Genomic DNA, 18104 nt, shown 5'->3' with positions numbered 1-18104 from the left:
TAGGCTGGAGCCCCTGTACTCAGGAGGCAACTGGACCCATGGGAAGCCTATTTTAACAGGCCTTGCAGCCTACTCCAGGTAACACACGAGATAGAGAGAAAGAAAGAAAAGGAGAGCAAACAGTGAAGGGAACTGAAAGGGAAAGAGAAAAAGAGAGTGACAGAGAAAGAATATACACTACACGGCACAGTATGAATTGAAGACAGGAAAATAAAGGCGGAGTAAGACAAAAGCAAAGTTCTTCCAAAAAATTCTGTCATTTACTCACCCTCATGTTGTTCCAACACTATTCTCTTTTCCATGCATTTACACTGAATAGGGAGTTGACTTTTCAAGCTTTCAAAGAGATGTAAAAACTATACAAATATTAAAGATGTAGTTCATACAACTCACGCTCTGTATCAGAAGCCATTTAGAAACCGCACAACACCTTTGTGTGAGGCAGTGGCGTTATTATTAAATAACAACTATAACTACTAAAACTTTTTTTGTTAATCGAAATAAAGCTGAAATGAAATAAACTATAAATATTACATAAAAAAATTAAAAGGGACCTATTATGCCCCTTTTTACAAGACGTAAAGATAAGTCTCAGGTGTCCCCAGAATGTGTCTGTCGAGTTTCAGCTAAAAATACCCCACAGATTTATTATACCATGTTGTAAATGCTCATTTTTGAGTGGAAGAAAAAACATGCTTTTCCGTGCATGTATCTTTAAATGCAAATGAGCTGCTGCTCCCCACCTCACTTTCCAGAAGAGGGCGGAGCCTGTACAGCACGTGCCTCGGACACTCTGCCAAAAACTAGAACATCTGTTTAGCTTTGATTATCATCTCTATCGCGGTAACATGACATTGCAGTTCTTCAACATTATGAAAGTTTATAATCTGCATTAGTTTGAAAGCCATGTCAGTCTAAACTTCTGATATATGGTTTTCTGAGCGCACACATCCGAAGCACTCGCACAGAAAGCTGGCTGTCAGACGCCGCGTCCCGTGAGTATTAAACTACGTTCTCTTTCATGTATTATTGCGCTTAAACTGTCAAATACATACAAGGTTATGGCAAAGACACTCAAACTGATATAAAAATAATGCTAAATAAAAATATTTATATTTTTAAAACATAACAAAATTAATAAAACTGAAAAAAATTAAAGCTAATACAAAATAGTAAATACTATAAAAGTATGTCAATAATACTAAAATAACACTGGTGTGAGGAGCAAACATATTTAAGCAAATTCAGTGCAAATTCAGTGCAAATCCTAGCTTCATCCTTGGTACGTTAATGAGAGTTCATGAGAGAAGTAGCAATTTGGAAATTACTCTTTTCAATTGATTGGCTGATCCAGTTCATTTGTCTTACTCTATTTACAATTTACTCATGAATTATTATTCACACAGTGATCAAGTTGCTGGAAGTTAACGTCATCCGAAAAGAATACAGATTTAAATTTCACCCTGTTCCTCACACAAAGCCATCACATGACACCAGAAGCCCATGAGACATATGGACCATTTTTATGACACTTTTAGAGTGTTTTTGCGGGGTCTTGAAGCTTGAAAGCTTCACTCACCATAGAAAACAGAGGCAAAGTCTTGCCCTACAGAACAAAGAAAGTCATGCGAGTTCGGAACATGAGGTTGAGTAGATAATGTCAGAATTCTTGGGTTAACGATTCCTGAGAAAGATGCCTGAATAATTCCTAATGAATATTAAAGAGCAAACATTGAATTTCATTTGTGTTCACAAAACTGATGTTAAGAAGTTAACACACTTTTGCTTGTTTCTGGACCATTTCGGTGAATCACATACTGTAGATATAAAATGCTGATATAAAAGATCAGATTCCGCCCTGTATCCAATAAAAGAGGTTTATATTTAAAGACTAACACTCAACGACCATCTCCTTTTTCAAAACCACTAACTCAGAGTTCCATGACACCTTGAGAGCCCTTATGGGTTCATCAGAATCCTGCAATAGTCTTCACACCTGGACACGCCGACCCACCAGAACCTTGTGTCCACTCACATTAGTGTACTGTATGTGCATAAAGAAGAGTTCAGGAAATGATCTGCCCACCAAATGAAGTGGAGGATATATTTTCGAGCCCTGACACAGAAGAGCATGTAAACGTATGTCATAAGAGCTCCAAAAATAGTCTCATACACAAAGCTCTTGGCACACCAACAACGGACTCCAAACCTCATCAGATTACATCCTTTTGATACTTACTGTGTTTTTCTGTGCCACCATGTCCTATGCAAGAAAAAAAAGAAAAGAAAATAATTACTCCATTTCCAAAAATGCATGCATACTAAAGCCATAGGCCTCAAGAAACAGTGAATTTAGAACAGGCGTTATTAGGCACGACGCAGAGCAAAACCCCCTTAGCTGTTCTAAATTCACTGTAAACCATAACTTCACAGGGCGTATTGTTTTTATAAAACTGTTATTCTACATACCTGGCAAGGTTTCATAAAATAAACACACAGACAACTCTTCCGTTAAGCAATATAGTTCTTCAGAACAAGCAACACAGAGACATAGTGGCGCAGTAATATTGATGTAATGCGGTCACAGGTGTATGTTTGTAGAGACATTTACAATGGCTTTGAATGTGGCTCAACCAATCATAATCAAGGACTAGGACTGTCCAGGACTATCTTATATAAGTCCCAAACTTCCCAAGTTTTGCTGTCATGTCATTTATTATACTTATTCCATGACTGATGGCATGTGGTGCAGTGAATGAAACCGGACTGAATCAGTTGGACACAGCAGCGTGACAGAACTTTAAAAAATACACAAACAGATCGTGTGATGCTCCTCCCCACATGTGATTGTCATCATTTCAGTATGCTAGAACACATGCCTTCCAACGTCTCTGTGGCAATGTGGCTATGAGCAGCTGTCTCGGGCTGATAGCATTCCTTAGCTCGAATACAGACCGTGTTGTTCAGGCAGCTCTACTGTCCGGTGCCCAGAAAAGATAAACTCCTTCCTAAGCTGAGAATAGCAGGTCAGCCTAGTAGTGGGCGGCCTCTTTGTTCAGATGACAAAGATACTAATGTAAAAGCCTGAGTTAACTAATGTTAACCTCCTATCAATCCTTGCTAGTATTTGTGTGGTGGCACTTAAATTATGACGTGAATATGTAATTCCAAAGTAACGCAGCCGGATCATTTCCACAATGACCAACGCAATCTACCAAGAGCAGCGCAAATTAGCGTCTGGTTTAACACTAGAAGTGCCAGAATTCCATAACTACTAGAACTGCCGCAAGCGGTCATTTTGACCGCTAGATTCCAAACTCTATATCTTTAATGATAAATACCCAATTGAAAGATTAATGCATTTATTGTATTAGGATGTCTTTTAAAAACAAAACAACACCAAACTGTACATTTAAACAAGTTTAATTATACATTTATAAATAAAAAATATCCGTAGATGTCCTGAACAGAATGACGGAGTAGCCTATGTTTTCATGTTTCCACTGTTCGATCGCGCCCGCGCCCGCCGACACACACACACACACACACACACACACACACACACACACACACACACACACACACACAATATTCCAAATGACCGCCATGGCAGTTCTAGTGTTAAGACATGCTTTTTGGGCCATTATGCCATTATTTACCACCCCCCAACTTAGGAAATACATATTCCTGTCATAACTTTTTCTAAGTGCCACTACACAAATACTAGCAAAGATTGATGGGAGGTTAAACTTTCGAGCCCTCAGGCTCTTACATTCTCTTTTAGTATCTTTGTCATCTGAACAAAGAGGCCGTCCACTACTAGGTGGCAGGGCCTGACCTGCTATTCTCAGCTTAGGAAGGAGTTTATCTGAAAGGGAAACTCATTTAAATGCATATGCAATACAGTCCGCCACAAAAATAACCCTGTCTTTAGAAAATCCTGAAAGTAGTTTTTTAACGCCAAAAGAGGGTTTGCACTGGTGCAAGCTATTAGTAAATCTGTCCCAAAGTCTCTTTTTGTGGACATTTTTTTAGGTGAAAAGTAGTTAATTAAGTTAATTTAATATATATAGTTTCTAGAAATGAGCTAAGACAACGCCTCTTTTTGTGGATGTCTTAAAAGGAGAAATGTTTTTGTTTTTTTATTAATAAATAGGATTTTCTTTAGGGGTAAGATTGTGGTTTTGGATAATTCTTAGTCTAAAACATCTGTAGTAATTATAATTAGCTTGATTTAAAGGTATAGCACTTAATTTTTCTGCAATCAGCAGCACTAAACAATGGCAAAAATACTTACTGTTACCAAACAGGTTTCCAATCTTCCATTATTTATACAAACATGTAGTCCTACCTCAAACTCAAACTATTAATGAAATCAATATGAATTAATCCAGTATTTACTGGAAAATCAGACTACATATGGCTTTCTTAAAATCATTGAACATCAAAAAAAGTGACACACAGCACCTTTAAAGGTGATATATTATGATGTTTTACTTTTTTTTTGTGTGTGTAATGTTGCGGTTTGAGCATGAAAAGGTCTGCAAAGTTATAAAGCACAAAGTCCACTCCAAATGGACTTATACTCTATATCAGTGTGTACTGTTTCTGAACCCCCTGAAACACCATGATTATAGTCTTGAGTTTTCTTCCAGGAACGTACATATCACAATATCCCTTATTTAAATAATTCCCACCAAGGCATATGCAAAATAAAGGAGTGAAGCCTGGCTGAGTTGTGTTGAAACTTGCAGTAATGATAAGGGGAGTGGCATTTCCGAAACATGCTCGAAGCGGTTGACCAATCATAACACACTGGTTCAGCCGACCAATCAGAGCACATTGCACATTTTTGAAAAGAGGTGTTTCATAGAAACCAAAACTTCGTTACTGACAGACTGTATTTTAAAACAATGTAAAATATGTGAAAAATAAGGTGGTTTTTGAACATTCAAGCATGAAACCCTATTCTAGTAGACCGGACCCTAAAAGCAAAATCAAAACTTTGTAAAAGGGCATAATAGGTCAACAGAAGTCTAGGTAAACAAACTGTTTGTGAGTGTGTTTAAGACTCTCACCTTAAGGGATTGTGCCGTGTCAGGGTCCGTGTCGTGGTAGAGGATGACATTGTTGGCCATGTCAAAGCTCTCACGCACACCGAGGTGATAAAACAGGGATGGCTGTCTGAACACATCGCTCATGTCCACAACTGCAATGTCTGCAATCAATCAGAGACACAGTAAGCCCTCTGGAAGACCATAATGCAGAATCCCACTATAGTACACTCTAGTTTTGCATACTTTGGGCATCAATCTCAGTGCCTGTTATTTAAGAAACATTTTTATGAGCTTCTTTTGTTTATTATGACTGTCCATGACAGCACACACTATAAACGCTTTAAATAACCTTTTGTCTGTTTAAAGTTAGTCCTAAGGGCATATTTGTTCTACTATATATGGTTATATTTGTTCGTTTCCAGTCAAACAGTCTGTGCTTACTCTGTTGAAACTACTCAAACATCGGAAATCATGTTTAAAAGCCATGCACTAGTATAAGCTCAAAAATACAAGACCAGACTTGATGTAGCCTACTGTAAGATGCATGACTCACATTCTTAGTAAAGAGAAGAGGAAAATACAATAACAAGAAGACTAGTCTATAGAACTGTATATAGAGAGTTTTGTTCACTTTTTGCAGAACTAGAATTCAAAGTTTTAGCGAATTCTGCATGCACAAAAGGGCACAGCATCAAACTTAAAAACATTCCCATTTTCTCACCCTCCTAAAGCTCATATGTAAACATATTTTGATCACCCAGAGTAATGCGTGCAGCCACGCCCACGAGGGAGAGAGAGAGAGAGAGAGAGAGAGAGAGAGAGAGAGAGAGAGAGAGAGAGAGAGAGAGAGAGAGAGAGAGAGAGAGAGAGAGAGAGAGAGATACTTCTAGCGAGTAAATTCCAGGAAAGGAATGTGCTGGAGGCAGAAGATCCCAGATGCACACCTAATTTCCCTTGAAAGAGATTGCCATGACCTTGCTTTTAGTAATAGCCTTCCCATAGGAAAGCCCATTGATCCCTAACATCACATTTTAAATATATATATATATATATATATATATATATATATATATATATACACACACATACATATACATATATATATATATATATATATATATATATATATATATATATATATATTTAAAAATATATATATAATAATTATAATGTTTCTTATGTTATATTGTTTTATTTATGATTATTTAATGATTTTTTTTTTTTTTGCATGGTATTACTAATATTCACTTTTTAAAATTAATGTATGTAATAATTATAAGAGAGCAACTGCAAGTTTTTGCATATGTACAGCACCAGTTTTGTTTTTAACTTTTTATTTTTATTTATATAATATTATTTTATTTGCATGTATTTGCACCATTAGTACTATAGTACTATTCTTACAAGTAATTTAATTAAATTGCACACCCATGCTATAAATCTTACATGACCAATGCCAATGAGTGTCTATTCTTAGATGCACCATCCTGCATGGCTGAATGTTATCTGTGGAAGCCCTGGTCCAAGAGGCTCTCCAAAATTACACATTTTGAATGTTTCCGTAATCCAGCACACACTGTTCAACTCATCAGCTCCTTGTTAGAGGCTCCAAGAACTGAACTGGGTGTGCCAGATAAGAGAGACACCCAAAGGGTAAAGTGTTGGGGGGCTCTAGAAACTACTCGAGCACCCATGCCTTAAACCTGCCTTGCAGAGCCTCACCTGCGTCATAAAAGGTATCAAGAACTGTTGTCTCCCCAAAGTCTAATCGTCCAAAAGTCACTGTAGTTAATATGGCACTCTCCGCGTCGCAGGCGCGCTGGAGACACTGGAGCGCCCCGGATTCCGGGCTGTTCGCGGCCACTGCTTTCAGTCCATCATTCAGCACATAAACCGCTCGCAGGGACCTCTGTTTGGTCACCGGACTCGGGCTGGTCACATCAGTCCTCTCCACGCCTGCAGACATGGAAACCGCTGCGGTGTGGTCGCCACCAGTCTCTGATGTGGGTTGATTGGACATGATCTCCATACTGCGAGTAATTGTTTTGTCCCTCTGCGCGTTCCTCCTTTTCTTTGCGCCGTTAATCAATAATGAATAACCAAAGTGTAGTGCGCACCTGTGGCACGGAAAGGCGCGTGGCTGTGACGTCCAGCGTCTTGCGATTCATTAAAGCAGCGCGCATCACTAAATATTACAATCCGGTCCAGTTTTATCTCGTTTGCGCCAGCGGTTGTGCAATTATACAAAATGCAGCTCTTGTGAATTAACGCGGAAAGTGCAGATAGTCAGTAAAACTTAAGGCGCACCGCGCACTCGATGTCTCCAAAGACAGGCAGTACCATCCTATTTGAGGAAGTCATTCCTCCTGCCCTCTCTGCAAACTGATCCGATCATTTCCTCAAACGTCTGTTCTTCCGTTCAGGCGTAGCTTAAGTATATTTCATAATAGTTTAGTGCGCAAGGAACGTCTCGCGGTTGTTGCTGCATGTACGGACTCCATTGAATCATCTGGAGCAGATGTCTAAATATAAAACTTGTCCGTACTGATACGCGCATGGCAAACAGAGCACCGCGACCAGATCCATATAGCCCAGGGCTCCAGCTCGCCAAACTGGTTTACTTTCTGTTGTTTTCATTTCAGAATCGAGAAACTGGAAGTAAACAATTCCAATACATTGCAAGGCTTCATTAAAACTTTTCCCACGCTCACTTACATTCAAAAAGAGTTTCGTCATTTTTCCTCTGAAATTATGTCATTTCCATCACGTTTGAAGTGTAGAAATGATGAGGTGGAAATTGCATTTTACATATTTAAGTAATAAAGCGACTGACTGCTTTTGTTTCGCTATTTTATGACTCATAGCCTACACAGAATTAATATTTTCGTAATTCAAAAATTACGCACCATGAAATATTCTGTAAAATATTCACAAATGATAGGCCTACCTTGGTTTTCTTTACAAGTCACAAATTTTACATTTTATCTCACTCTTCAGTGACACGGATGCCTTAAACAAATAGACTACACGGTTTTAAACTTCATTAGGCGCAAAACGGCAACGTGACGTCATAACCGTGGTGACAGCAGTAATTGATGTAGCCTAAATTATTTTCACACAATAAATATTGAGATGTTTTATTTTTTGTTTATTTCACCATCAATTTATTATATTTTTAAACATAATTATTAATATTTTTAAATAGAACTATTGACCAGCACACATTGCTGTCAACTTATTTTCTAAACTCCAACCCAGCAACCCTTTTATTTTCAAATATGTATTCATTTGTATTGTCATATGTACTGTCTTCCTTGTCTGTAAACAAATGAAATAGATGGTATATAATCTGTGAGTGAACGTATTATAGTCAAACATAAGTTTGCAAATATATTTAATTCATTGAATTATTATGGTTTTTTTTGTTTTTTTTTACAAGTTGGGTCATTTTACAACTTTGCCACTAAATATATAATTTAGTGGTCAAATTGTAAATGTAAAAAGATTTTTTAAGAGATTTGTTGATCTTGCCACTCATATGAGGGTCTAGAGCGGTTCAGTTTTAAAAATAATAGAAAATATAAATAACAACAACAATAATAATTGTGATTATTGCTGTTTTTATTGTGATTATTGTTATATAACTACTACTACTAATAAAATATTTATACAAATGTCTCTTTTATTCTTTAATAGAATGCCATTTATAGAATAACTCTAATTTTAACTTAAGTTATCATTTATTTCATTTGTTTACAGACAAATAGATAACCACATACGAGATCATGCATGATTACCACATCCTTTAAGGCACACAAATTACAAAAAAAATATTTTAATTACAACACAGGATTGTTTCTTCAGAAATGCTGTCAACATACTGGCGTCATTGACAGAAGTATACTTGGAGAAACTGGTGGTTGTGGCGAAATGGCGAACTACTAGTAGTTCCTCATTCATACAAACTTTACTCTTGTACACAAAAGGTGTGATGAGAGGGTTCAGAATGATGTATGTTTTGTTTATGAATAAAATCTGCATGTTTTCAATTATTCCACCTGCAAATGTACCGATATTCTATCTTTTATACATCAGCATTATCAAATAAATTAGAAGTATTAAAGAAATATAATGCATAATCGAATGCAAAATATATATTTTTTCAAATGATTGACCCAAACAACATAATTTACATACTGGATTCTAAAGCATTTCTGAGGTGTGTTCACATCTCCTGGTTTTGTGCATCATTAGTGATGTGACCGTCCTTAGAGACACAGTTATCTGCAGGCCTCAGTGGCCAGCAACCAGGAGACCTGATCCTCAATTACCAGATCAAATACCATAAAGGGCAGCGGATGCCTATGGAATGATATCAGTGAATGTCTTAAATGTGTTTGAGAGAGGGGACCATATAGCTGCAGACGGTGAGCGCTTCTGAGGGCCGTCTGAGTGTTTTTTTTTTATCTGAGCCGCTTGATGTGTGTGATCTTACCCTTAGCAGCTGAACTTAAAATAACCTTCATCTCATAAAACATATCACATATACATGACAGTGACCCCTATCCAAAAAGATGTACAAGAATTTAAAATCTGATCACAGATCATCTGTTTGACGCTTGGATGGAGGCTTCTTACTTATTCTAGAAAGGGAAATTAACTTTCTAGTAATTATATTTTCTATCAAATGATATTCTTTGGTGGGTTAAGACAGATGAGCAAAATGATGAGAAAAAAACTATAGCAAAAAAAAAAAAGTTAAAGTTAATATGGATATTACACACACACATAATTATATATATATATATATATATATATATATATATATTTACTTCAAATATATTTTTGAAGTACAATCTTTGAAGTAGTTTTGTTATTTATATATATATATATATATATATATATATATATTTATATATATATATATATATATATATATATACATATTTCAAAGATTGTACTTCAAAAAATATATTTGAAGTAAATATATATTAATAAAATGTCAGACAACCTAACTTTGACATATTAGTTTAAGCCCTACATTTAAAGGGGCCATGAACTGGATTATTTTATTATTTAATAATATTTCCTGGGGTGCCCTTAGTATAATTTTTTCAGTATGATTGTACCTGATTTTAGCCCAAGATTTGAACATGGTTCAAAATCATGGTTCAAACTGGTTTGAAGAGTAGGCCTATAACTCTTCTGGTTTGAAGAGTTTGAAGAGCAGTGATTGGATATGAAATAGCTATGTGGAACTCTCTCGAAATCTTTTACTAAGTTTTTTTCTATTACAGCTATCTAGATTAACGAATAAAGTAATGATTATAGCATTATATTTCGATTTATACCCAACACATGAAAGGTTGCAGTGATGAGCATTGAGCAGATGAAAGATTGTCTGTTGATCGCATGAATGAAGTGATCTCATCATTGCAACAAAATTTCTGCACTCTCATGAATGATTTCACCAAATAACAACGAGCCGATGTAAATACAGTTAGAGATTTGTTATGCATGTGTAACACCATCATTGATTTCATAACGAGTTTTGGCAAGTGTCCAGATAAACTCTGTAAAAACTGTATGATTGACAGCTTGGGCGATTAGAAAAGGGAGCGTTCTTTGATCGCTTTCTGTATAGAATTTAATCAGTTTAATTAAGATTATTTTCATCCTACTAAGAGAAACGATGCGAAGTTGATCGCTTAGTCACTAGCTTGATTTGCTGATGCATAAACGATATTAACCGATTTTGAGAGAAAGATAATCTATCTGAACTTGAATAATTACACATCAGAAATCACTGATCACAGGCATTAGAATAAACATGGTTACTTACATGTTTGTGGCGTTGCTGGCAGATCCATATCGTAAAAGTCTGTTTGCAAAGCCTGCGTCGAAATTGCGACTACCAAATAATCCACAGTGAAATGCACCGAATACAAACAAATAATGCACTGCTGAGTGCTGAGACATTCACATTGTTGAATTCTCAGTTCATGACCCCTTTAAAACATGTCCAAGTCACTGTCTATATGATTTGCAATATTTAAAAAATTTTTTTTTATATAAATTCTAAATAATAAATGTTTTTATAAACCTGGGCAATAAGATTTACATAGGCTACTTGACCCTGGTGCACCACCTAGAGGACATAAGCAAATATAATAAACAAAGAACCAGAAAATCACTTTTTTGAAGTATCTTTTTTTAATAAAATCTGCACACATTATTGTATTTAGTACATTAAAATATAAAAGTATATATAGAAGATTTCAAAGAAAACAACCGAGAACAAACGTGAGTTTTCTCATTGTCATCACCAACGTAAAAGAAATAGGAAAGACTACGCTCCAAATAAACAAGGCCTCAATGTGGGTTTGCTGCATGTGGAAACTGCAAGGGGTGTGAAATCAAACGCATCTTTGCATATAAAGAAAATAACAGAAGGCCTCCAAGTCAAAAGAAAAGAACTTAAGGTGAAGAGTATTTAAGTAAAACACACTGCTTTCTCCTTCATTTGATGTGTTCTTTGACTAGCGTTCAGAGGCAGTACTAGAGAGGGTGATGGGGTAACTGTGTCACAGTTGTGCAGGAGACCAGCTAATCCCCATGGCAACCGCTATCACCCGTCTCCATGTGTGGGTCATCGGCACCCTTTAATCACATGACCCACCGTAAGGCCACACCCGGGCAACGGGTCTGTGAGTCAGCGCCCAGTCTGAGCATAACACGCAAAATAAGCTTCTTAAAACAACGAAAGCTGAAAGAGTACAAGTGATTTGGGGGGGTAAACAGTTGTTTTCTTTATGCAATTGTTCTGATACATTGTTCTTCTTTTTTTTGGCACAATCTACTCGGGCTGTGGAGTGGAACCTCAGCCAGATCCTTCATCTGATACATCCAGCATGCTTGAGTTCATTTGGACAGGGATTTCTTAATCTGCTCCACTTCCATCTAAAACAAAGCATTACACAAAGACGAGCCAGTTAAACAGACCCATAGGAAATATAAACAACACTTTACATATTAAGATTTAAGATTATTTTCCCCTGGTTTCACAGATCTTGTATTGAAAATGTTAAGCACACTGTAAAGTCTACTCCAGCACACCCCAAAGACTTTCAATGAATTTAAGGTCTAGACTCAGAGGTGCCAATTCATGTGTGAAAATGATTCGTCATGCTCCCTCCCAATCATTCTTTCACAATTTGAGCCTGATGAATCTTGACATTGTCATAATATGGCCAATATGGCCATGATGTATCTTTCTACATGGTTGTTTAAGAAATGAAAATCTACTCAATTAGGGTTAGAAGAACTGTTGCCAAACATTTAACATGCTACTGTAGAAACATAATAATCACTGCAATACTTTTTTTTTGGCCAGGCAGTGTATGTTAGGCTGGTTGATATTGCTTTATTTTGTTGCACCTGGTTACTTAGTGACTAATCTAATATCCCCTCACCTGCAGTGAAATACGAATCCTCTTCTCCTCATCCAGTTCACTCACCAACTGCTTAATTTCTTGTCTGATAAAAAAAGTTTGGGAATTACACACATTTCACATCCTTCTAAAAAGACATCAGTCAATCAACTCATTCATCCCACATGTCATCTCAAACATTTCCTTCCATACTTCCATACATTGATTAATAATTTCCTTCTCTTTATACTTTCCCTCTTTCACTACTTCACTCCATCTGTCTTCCATCAAGCCAGGGTCCTGGAGGGCCACTGTCCTGCAAAGTTTAGCTCCAGCTTGTCTCCCTGGAAGTTTCTAGATTGCCTAGTCAGACTTTGTTTGATTGGGGTTGGGGCTTAACTTTACAGGACAGTGGCCAGCCAAGAGCAGGATTGGACACCCCTGATCCCCATCCTGTTGGTTCATACTTGTGCTGGCTCTTCATGAGCTCCACGGTTCCTTTCAGGTCTCGTAATTGTGCTTTGAGCTCCTCCAGCATGGAACCCTGTTCATTCTTCCCTCTCGCATCAACGGAAGGGGAATGGGGCCGCAGACCAGCGGCGCCCTGATGGAGAGAAGCCCCACTGGACCCAGAAGAGGATGGAGGGGCACTTGGTTTAGGGGGTAAAGACGATTTCTCAGGAACCTGTGGAAAACCCCCATGAGATATCAGAAAAAGAGCTTATCAAACAATCACTCTTGGACGTTTGTCTTCCATTTCGGGCCTCAGTCTCTCTTTGTGTGTGTGTGTGTGTGTGTGTGTGTGTGTGTGTGTGTGTGTGTGTGTGTGTGTGTGTGTGTGTGTGTGTGTGTGTGTGAGAGTGGCACCTTAAAGTATTTGGACACTTGAAGGGATAGTTTACCCCAAAATTTAAATTCTATCATTATTTACTCACCCTCATGTCATTCCAAACCTGCATGACTATATTTCATCTGTGAAGATATTTTTAAGAACTGTTTTTATCCATACAATGAAAGTCAATGGGGTCCAAAACAACAAATGGAGTGCTGCAGGACTGACATATTTTTGGAGGTGAAAACCTAGAAACGAGTTAGCGTTTAAGCACTTCCGGCTCCATCATACAGTGGGTTTTTGCTTAAATGCTTGAAATAAGGCCTATGGTGAACACAAGCTCAGGATATTTTCATGCTTTATTCTATAACATAAAATACATCAATAACAGCCCCTTATGATTTTTTTTAAGCTTTGACTTGTCTTGAAAAAGGCAGGTGTCTAAATGGGGCTTCAGAAGTTACTGGGGACATTAAACATCATCGTTTGTTTATAGCTTACGTTTTGTATTTAGGCTTCCAAGATTAGATTATTGAAGATTATTATCATGATGAACAAAATGTGAAAGAATCATGAACTTTTGTCAGTCCCAAAGCTTATTTTCTGCAATAATCCAAATGCCAAATGTTTTTGTCGAACCAGGGTGATGCTAACTTAAAAAATAATAATTAAAAAAACACACATCACTGCAGCGCTCTATTGGACCCCATTGACTTTCATCCTGTGGACAAAAAACAACAACAGGCATTTTCCAAAATATCCTCTTCTTTTTTTCACAGAAGAAAGTAAGTCTTACAAGTTTGGAACATTATGAGAGTGAGTAAATAATGACAGATTTTTCATTTTGGGGGGAACTATCCCTCTAAGACACACTTCAAATGTAAGAATTTTTAAAGAAATCATTTAAAAGTGTGACTCAAGTATCCAAAAGTAATACTTTTTGTGTCTGTACATAAAAATGCTTGACAAGGGTGCTCCCTTGTGGTAGGACAGGGATGTGCATGCAAAAGGAGAGGTGGGTGTAAGGGGGTGGATGACTGGGAGGGGAGGGGAGAGGAGGGGGGGCTTACTGTTATGACTGGCACTGCCTTGGGCATCTTCTTGGAGTTGTCAAAAGTTTTGGGAGTGAATGAGTCCTGCTCTTCCTTTCCCATCTCCTTGTCTCTCCTCTCCTCCTCTGGAGATGGGAATTCCAGGAGGTCAGGACTAGAGAGAGAGGACTAGGAAGTAGAGAGATATTTAAGTGATCATGACCAGATAACCCATAGACAGGCAGAGTGGGGTAAGCCCATGTGACATTCACACATAGCAAATGACACAATCATATCTGACGGATTAACACTGAACACCTGTAAAAGTCACAAATCTATGACACTTTGTCAGTTGATTGCATCTGATAGGCGTGAAAACCCCCCAAATGTAATTGACCTGACACTCTGATTAGTAAAAAATAACAACAAACAAGCATGTGTGGCAGAGTTATTATAGTTAACAGTAACTAAAACCATAAAAAAATTCAATGTCCAATGCCAATGTCATTTTGATGTACTGTAGAATACCGATAACAGTTGAATTGATATTTTGTTGATTTTAAGTTGTGGTATTACTTAACAAAATGTCAATGTTTTCCAAACATCTAATGCCAACATCAAATTGACATCCAACACCAACATTTAGTCATGAGGTTCATGAGAGTCATAGTGCTAATGTTGACACAATGTTAAATTATAACATCATTACACTTTGATATTTTGTTGGTTATAAGTTAGGGTTCCTACACATTTTCCATTTCAAAATTCCATACTTTTCCAGACTCAAATTACTTAATTTTTTTTTTTTAAAGTGGTCAAAATGTGGCTTTCATTAGGGCAGAACATTACATTTCAAAGCTTTAGGTCTGCTTTAACACACTCTATGGCGGCCAAGAAACCACAGCGTGAAATGGGATGATGTTGCAATAGGTGGCTCAGTGTGCATTGTCTATGCTAAGCTTAATGGTTTCTCACGCGCACGTGAAAGTCTGCATATTTTTTATTTTTGCAAACATCCTTTTAGTGGCTCTGTAATACCGTGCTAAGAATATCATGAGAAGAAACCCAAAACACTTATAACCTGCATTTCTGCATAATGAAAAAGTGCACCTTGAATTCAGTTGTGTTTGACAATCACTAAACAGCTGCCATGAAAACACACTTCTATGATACATTTTTATTCATTAAATTCTATAATTTTCTATTATAGAAAACTAAAAAGGGGCAATAGTCTGGAAATGCAAATATTTTTCCATACTCTGCTTTCTTTTTTCCATACTTTTCCAGACCTGGAAATTACTCAAATCAAATTCCATACTTTTCCAAACTGCGTAGGAACCCTGTTTTAAGCAACCAAAAGTCAACGGTGGTCCAGTGTTGGAGGCTGACAAAAAAACAATGTTGGATTTTGACGTCAACCCAATTTTCATTTTCATCCAAAATTTTACGTCAGTATAACATTGTCCTTCGTCTTTCTGATGTTACATTGACTTCCGGTGCCCACTGGGTATATATAGATATAAAAAAATATAAAAAATAAACACTAATAAAAATAACAAAAACACACGACATAATTCCGGAAATGCACAAATAAAATCCGTTGACTCACAGACGTGAAGATTTGCGATCGTGGCCGCCGGTCCATCACACGGGGCCGTGATGCGGTCGGGTGGTTCAGCTTCTCTGTGGATAAGACGACGGAGTCGAAGTCTTCTACATCTTCAGCCGAGAGTCACACGAATACAAAGATAAACACACGGGACCACATATATATCACGTGCATATGCATCACGAACACAGGGAAAAAAACGCCAGACCATCATCTCCAGAATGGAAACGAATGAAGTGAGTTGGACAGAGAGCTGTTTTAATCTTATTAGATATAGATTATTATAAGTCTTATTAGTCATGAGTTATTCTGGATTGAATGGCAGCTCTGAACAGGGACTCACCGATATCTAGGGATTTGTCTGCAGAGCCTCGGTCAGCTGCCATACCGTCAGTCTTCGGACTGTCACTACTGTACAAAAGATATTTAAACCAGAATAAGCTTTAGTAAAAACACAAAAATAGCACAAATGTTCTTGGAAATGACAACAAAATGGAGTAATAATGTGATAAGAGATGAATTTCTAATACAGTATGTAGCATTGGAAGTCTGATTCATTCTAGTGAACTGGTTCATTTGGATGTTTATAAATGAATACATTCAAAAACAAAATGACTCACTGATTCACTACCAGAAGTCATTTGAATGGATATAAATCAATCCATTGAAAAATGAAATGAGTTACTGACTCATTGGAATCACTGAACAGAAGTAGTTTGGATGGTTTTAAATAAAATGAATCCATTCAAAAACGAAATGATTCACTCATTCATTGGAATCACTGCACAAAGTAATTTGGTTGATTCTAAATCAATCCATTCTAAAATGAAATGACTCACTGATTCATTGGAATCTCTACATGGAAGTTATTTGGATGGTGCTAAATGAATGAGACTTGAGACTCAGTCATGTAAAATAGGGTATTTTTAATTGTATAATTTAGTGTAAATTCATCTGTTAAAAGTTTAATGTTATCTGTTAATGTTTAATTGTGACACTAATTGAATTCCATCGTTGTGCCAAATAAATAGTGTTCTTAGTGTAAAAAATAAGAATGTCATCTGATAGTCTGATACATTATAAGATATCATGATGCATAGGTTTTGGAATCGAAAATCTATTCCAGTTCTGGAATTGGATACTTAAAAGGCAGGAATCAGATACTTGTTATACAATCTAAATTTAAATTCCTCTTATCGAAGATAAGATATCGCACGATGAAGACTTACAAGAAGACTTGCATGCTTTTTTCTGTTATATCTTAAGTAAATGTAAACAGTTGACAAAGAAAACGCATGTGTAACAGTATATTGGATCCGTGCAGCTCTTAAAGTGACAGCAGCCTAATATTCCTGCTGCCGTCTCTATAATAACGTTAATAAAACAACAAAAGACAGAGAAAATTAACTTTCTGTTTTTGACTGAGTAACTTTTGTAAGTATATTTGCAATGTGTGCTTTATTTATAAAATGCATTGTTATTTTACATTTAATGTACCAGCATCTTCTTAAAACACTGTTTATTTCAATTGGAATAATTCAATTTGTTTATTTGTTCATTTTTTAATTAGTGAGTGTTTAATTGTCTTTAATGCTTGAAATTGATATTAGTAAGGCTATGGTATTTCAAAAAGTTCCATGTGTAAGTGTTCTTTATCCAGTCGATTTTTGTTCATGGTATTCAGCTACAATGAAAAGTTTTGCAATAACACTTAGAACAAATGTATTGGAATCAAAATTAGGAATCAATAAGAATCGGAATCGATAAGCAGAATCGGAATTGTTAAAATTCAAATGATTCAAATAATTCTAATGATGCATTAGGGCATGATGAATGTGATAATTTATGTGTTGGTGATGCTAGTATATGTGTGTGAGACTGACGGTATATTGGGTACAGCTGGTCTCTCAGGTCTGTCTGGGCGTTTGGGTGGCAGGGATGACGGTCGATTCGACATGTTGTTGTTCTTCGGAGGAAGAGGCTTCTTTGGGAGGACAACCGGGAGGGACGGCTTTGGAATCTCACCCGACTTCGACTCTTCACCTACATGTAATAACCATCATCATCACTGACATCACCATTACTAAAGGGTATAAAATGTCATACAAGGATGTTTACAGGAAACTAAAAGAGGGATTGTCAAAG

The 18104-nt window shown here is 36.8% G+C and overlaps 2 protein-coding genes across 5 annotated transcripts in view; both read right to left on the bottom strand.

Annotated features, from left to right (window-relative positions):
• The window catches only part of map3k15 (mitogen-activated protein kinase kinase kinase 15), a 32353-nt gene extending 24728 nt beyond the window's left edge, over positions 1-7625 (bottom strand). Inside the window, exons 1-3 of one of the 2 annotated variants that reach the window (XM_082183336.1) lie at positions 6780-7625; positions 5079-5218; positions 2240-2263 (exon numbers count right to left, since the gene is read on the bottom strand). In XM_082183336.1, coding sequence (XP_082039462.1) covers positions 2240-2263; positions 5079-5218; positions 6780-7086 — 471 coding nt within the window. In that variant the 5' untranslated portion in view covers positions 7087-7625. The remainder of the gene's footprint in view (positions 1-2239; positions 2264-5078; positions 5219-6779) is intronic. The other variant, XM_082183337.1, reaches the window with a different exon arrangement.
• A 3622-nt stretch (positions 7626-11247) lies between these two features.
• sh3kbp1 (SH3-domain kinase binding protein 1) overlaps positions 11248-18104 on the bottom strand; it is a 46166-nt gene continuing 39309 nt past the window's right edge. For 2 of the 3 annotated variants that reach the window (XM_082183349.1, XM_082183351.1), the window contains 7 exons: positions 17843-18002; positions 16303-16370; positions 15960-16069; positions 14390-14539; positions 12955-13172; positions 12530-12593; positions 11248-12017 (listed from right to left, as the gene is read on the bottom strand). In XM_082183349.1, coding sequence (XP_082039475.1) covers positions 11979-12017; positions 12530-12593; positions 12955-13172; positions 14390-14539; positions 15960-16069; positions 16303-16370; positions 17843-18002 — 809 coding nt within the window. In that variant the 3' untranslated portion in view covers positions 11248-11978. The remainder of the gene's footprint in view (positions 12018-12529; positions 12594-12954; positions 13173-14389; positions 14540-15959; positions 16070-16302; positions 16371-17842; positions 18003-18104) is intronic. The other variant, XM_082183350.1, reaches the window with a different exon arrangement.

This window comes from Leuciscus leuciscus (assembly GCF_965113295.1).
Source record: "Leuciscus leuciscus genome assembly, chromosome: 11".
Classification (NCBI taxonomy): domain Eukaryota; kingdom Metazoa; phylum Chordata; class Actinopteri; order Cypriniformes; family Leuciscidae; genus Leuciscus; species Leuciscus leuciscus.
Note: the sequence above shows the minus strand (reverse complement) of the source record. Positions and strands in the feature narration are given on the sequence as shown.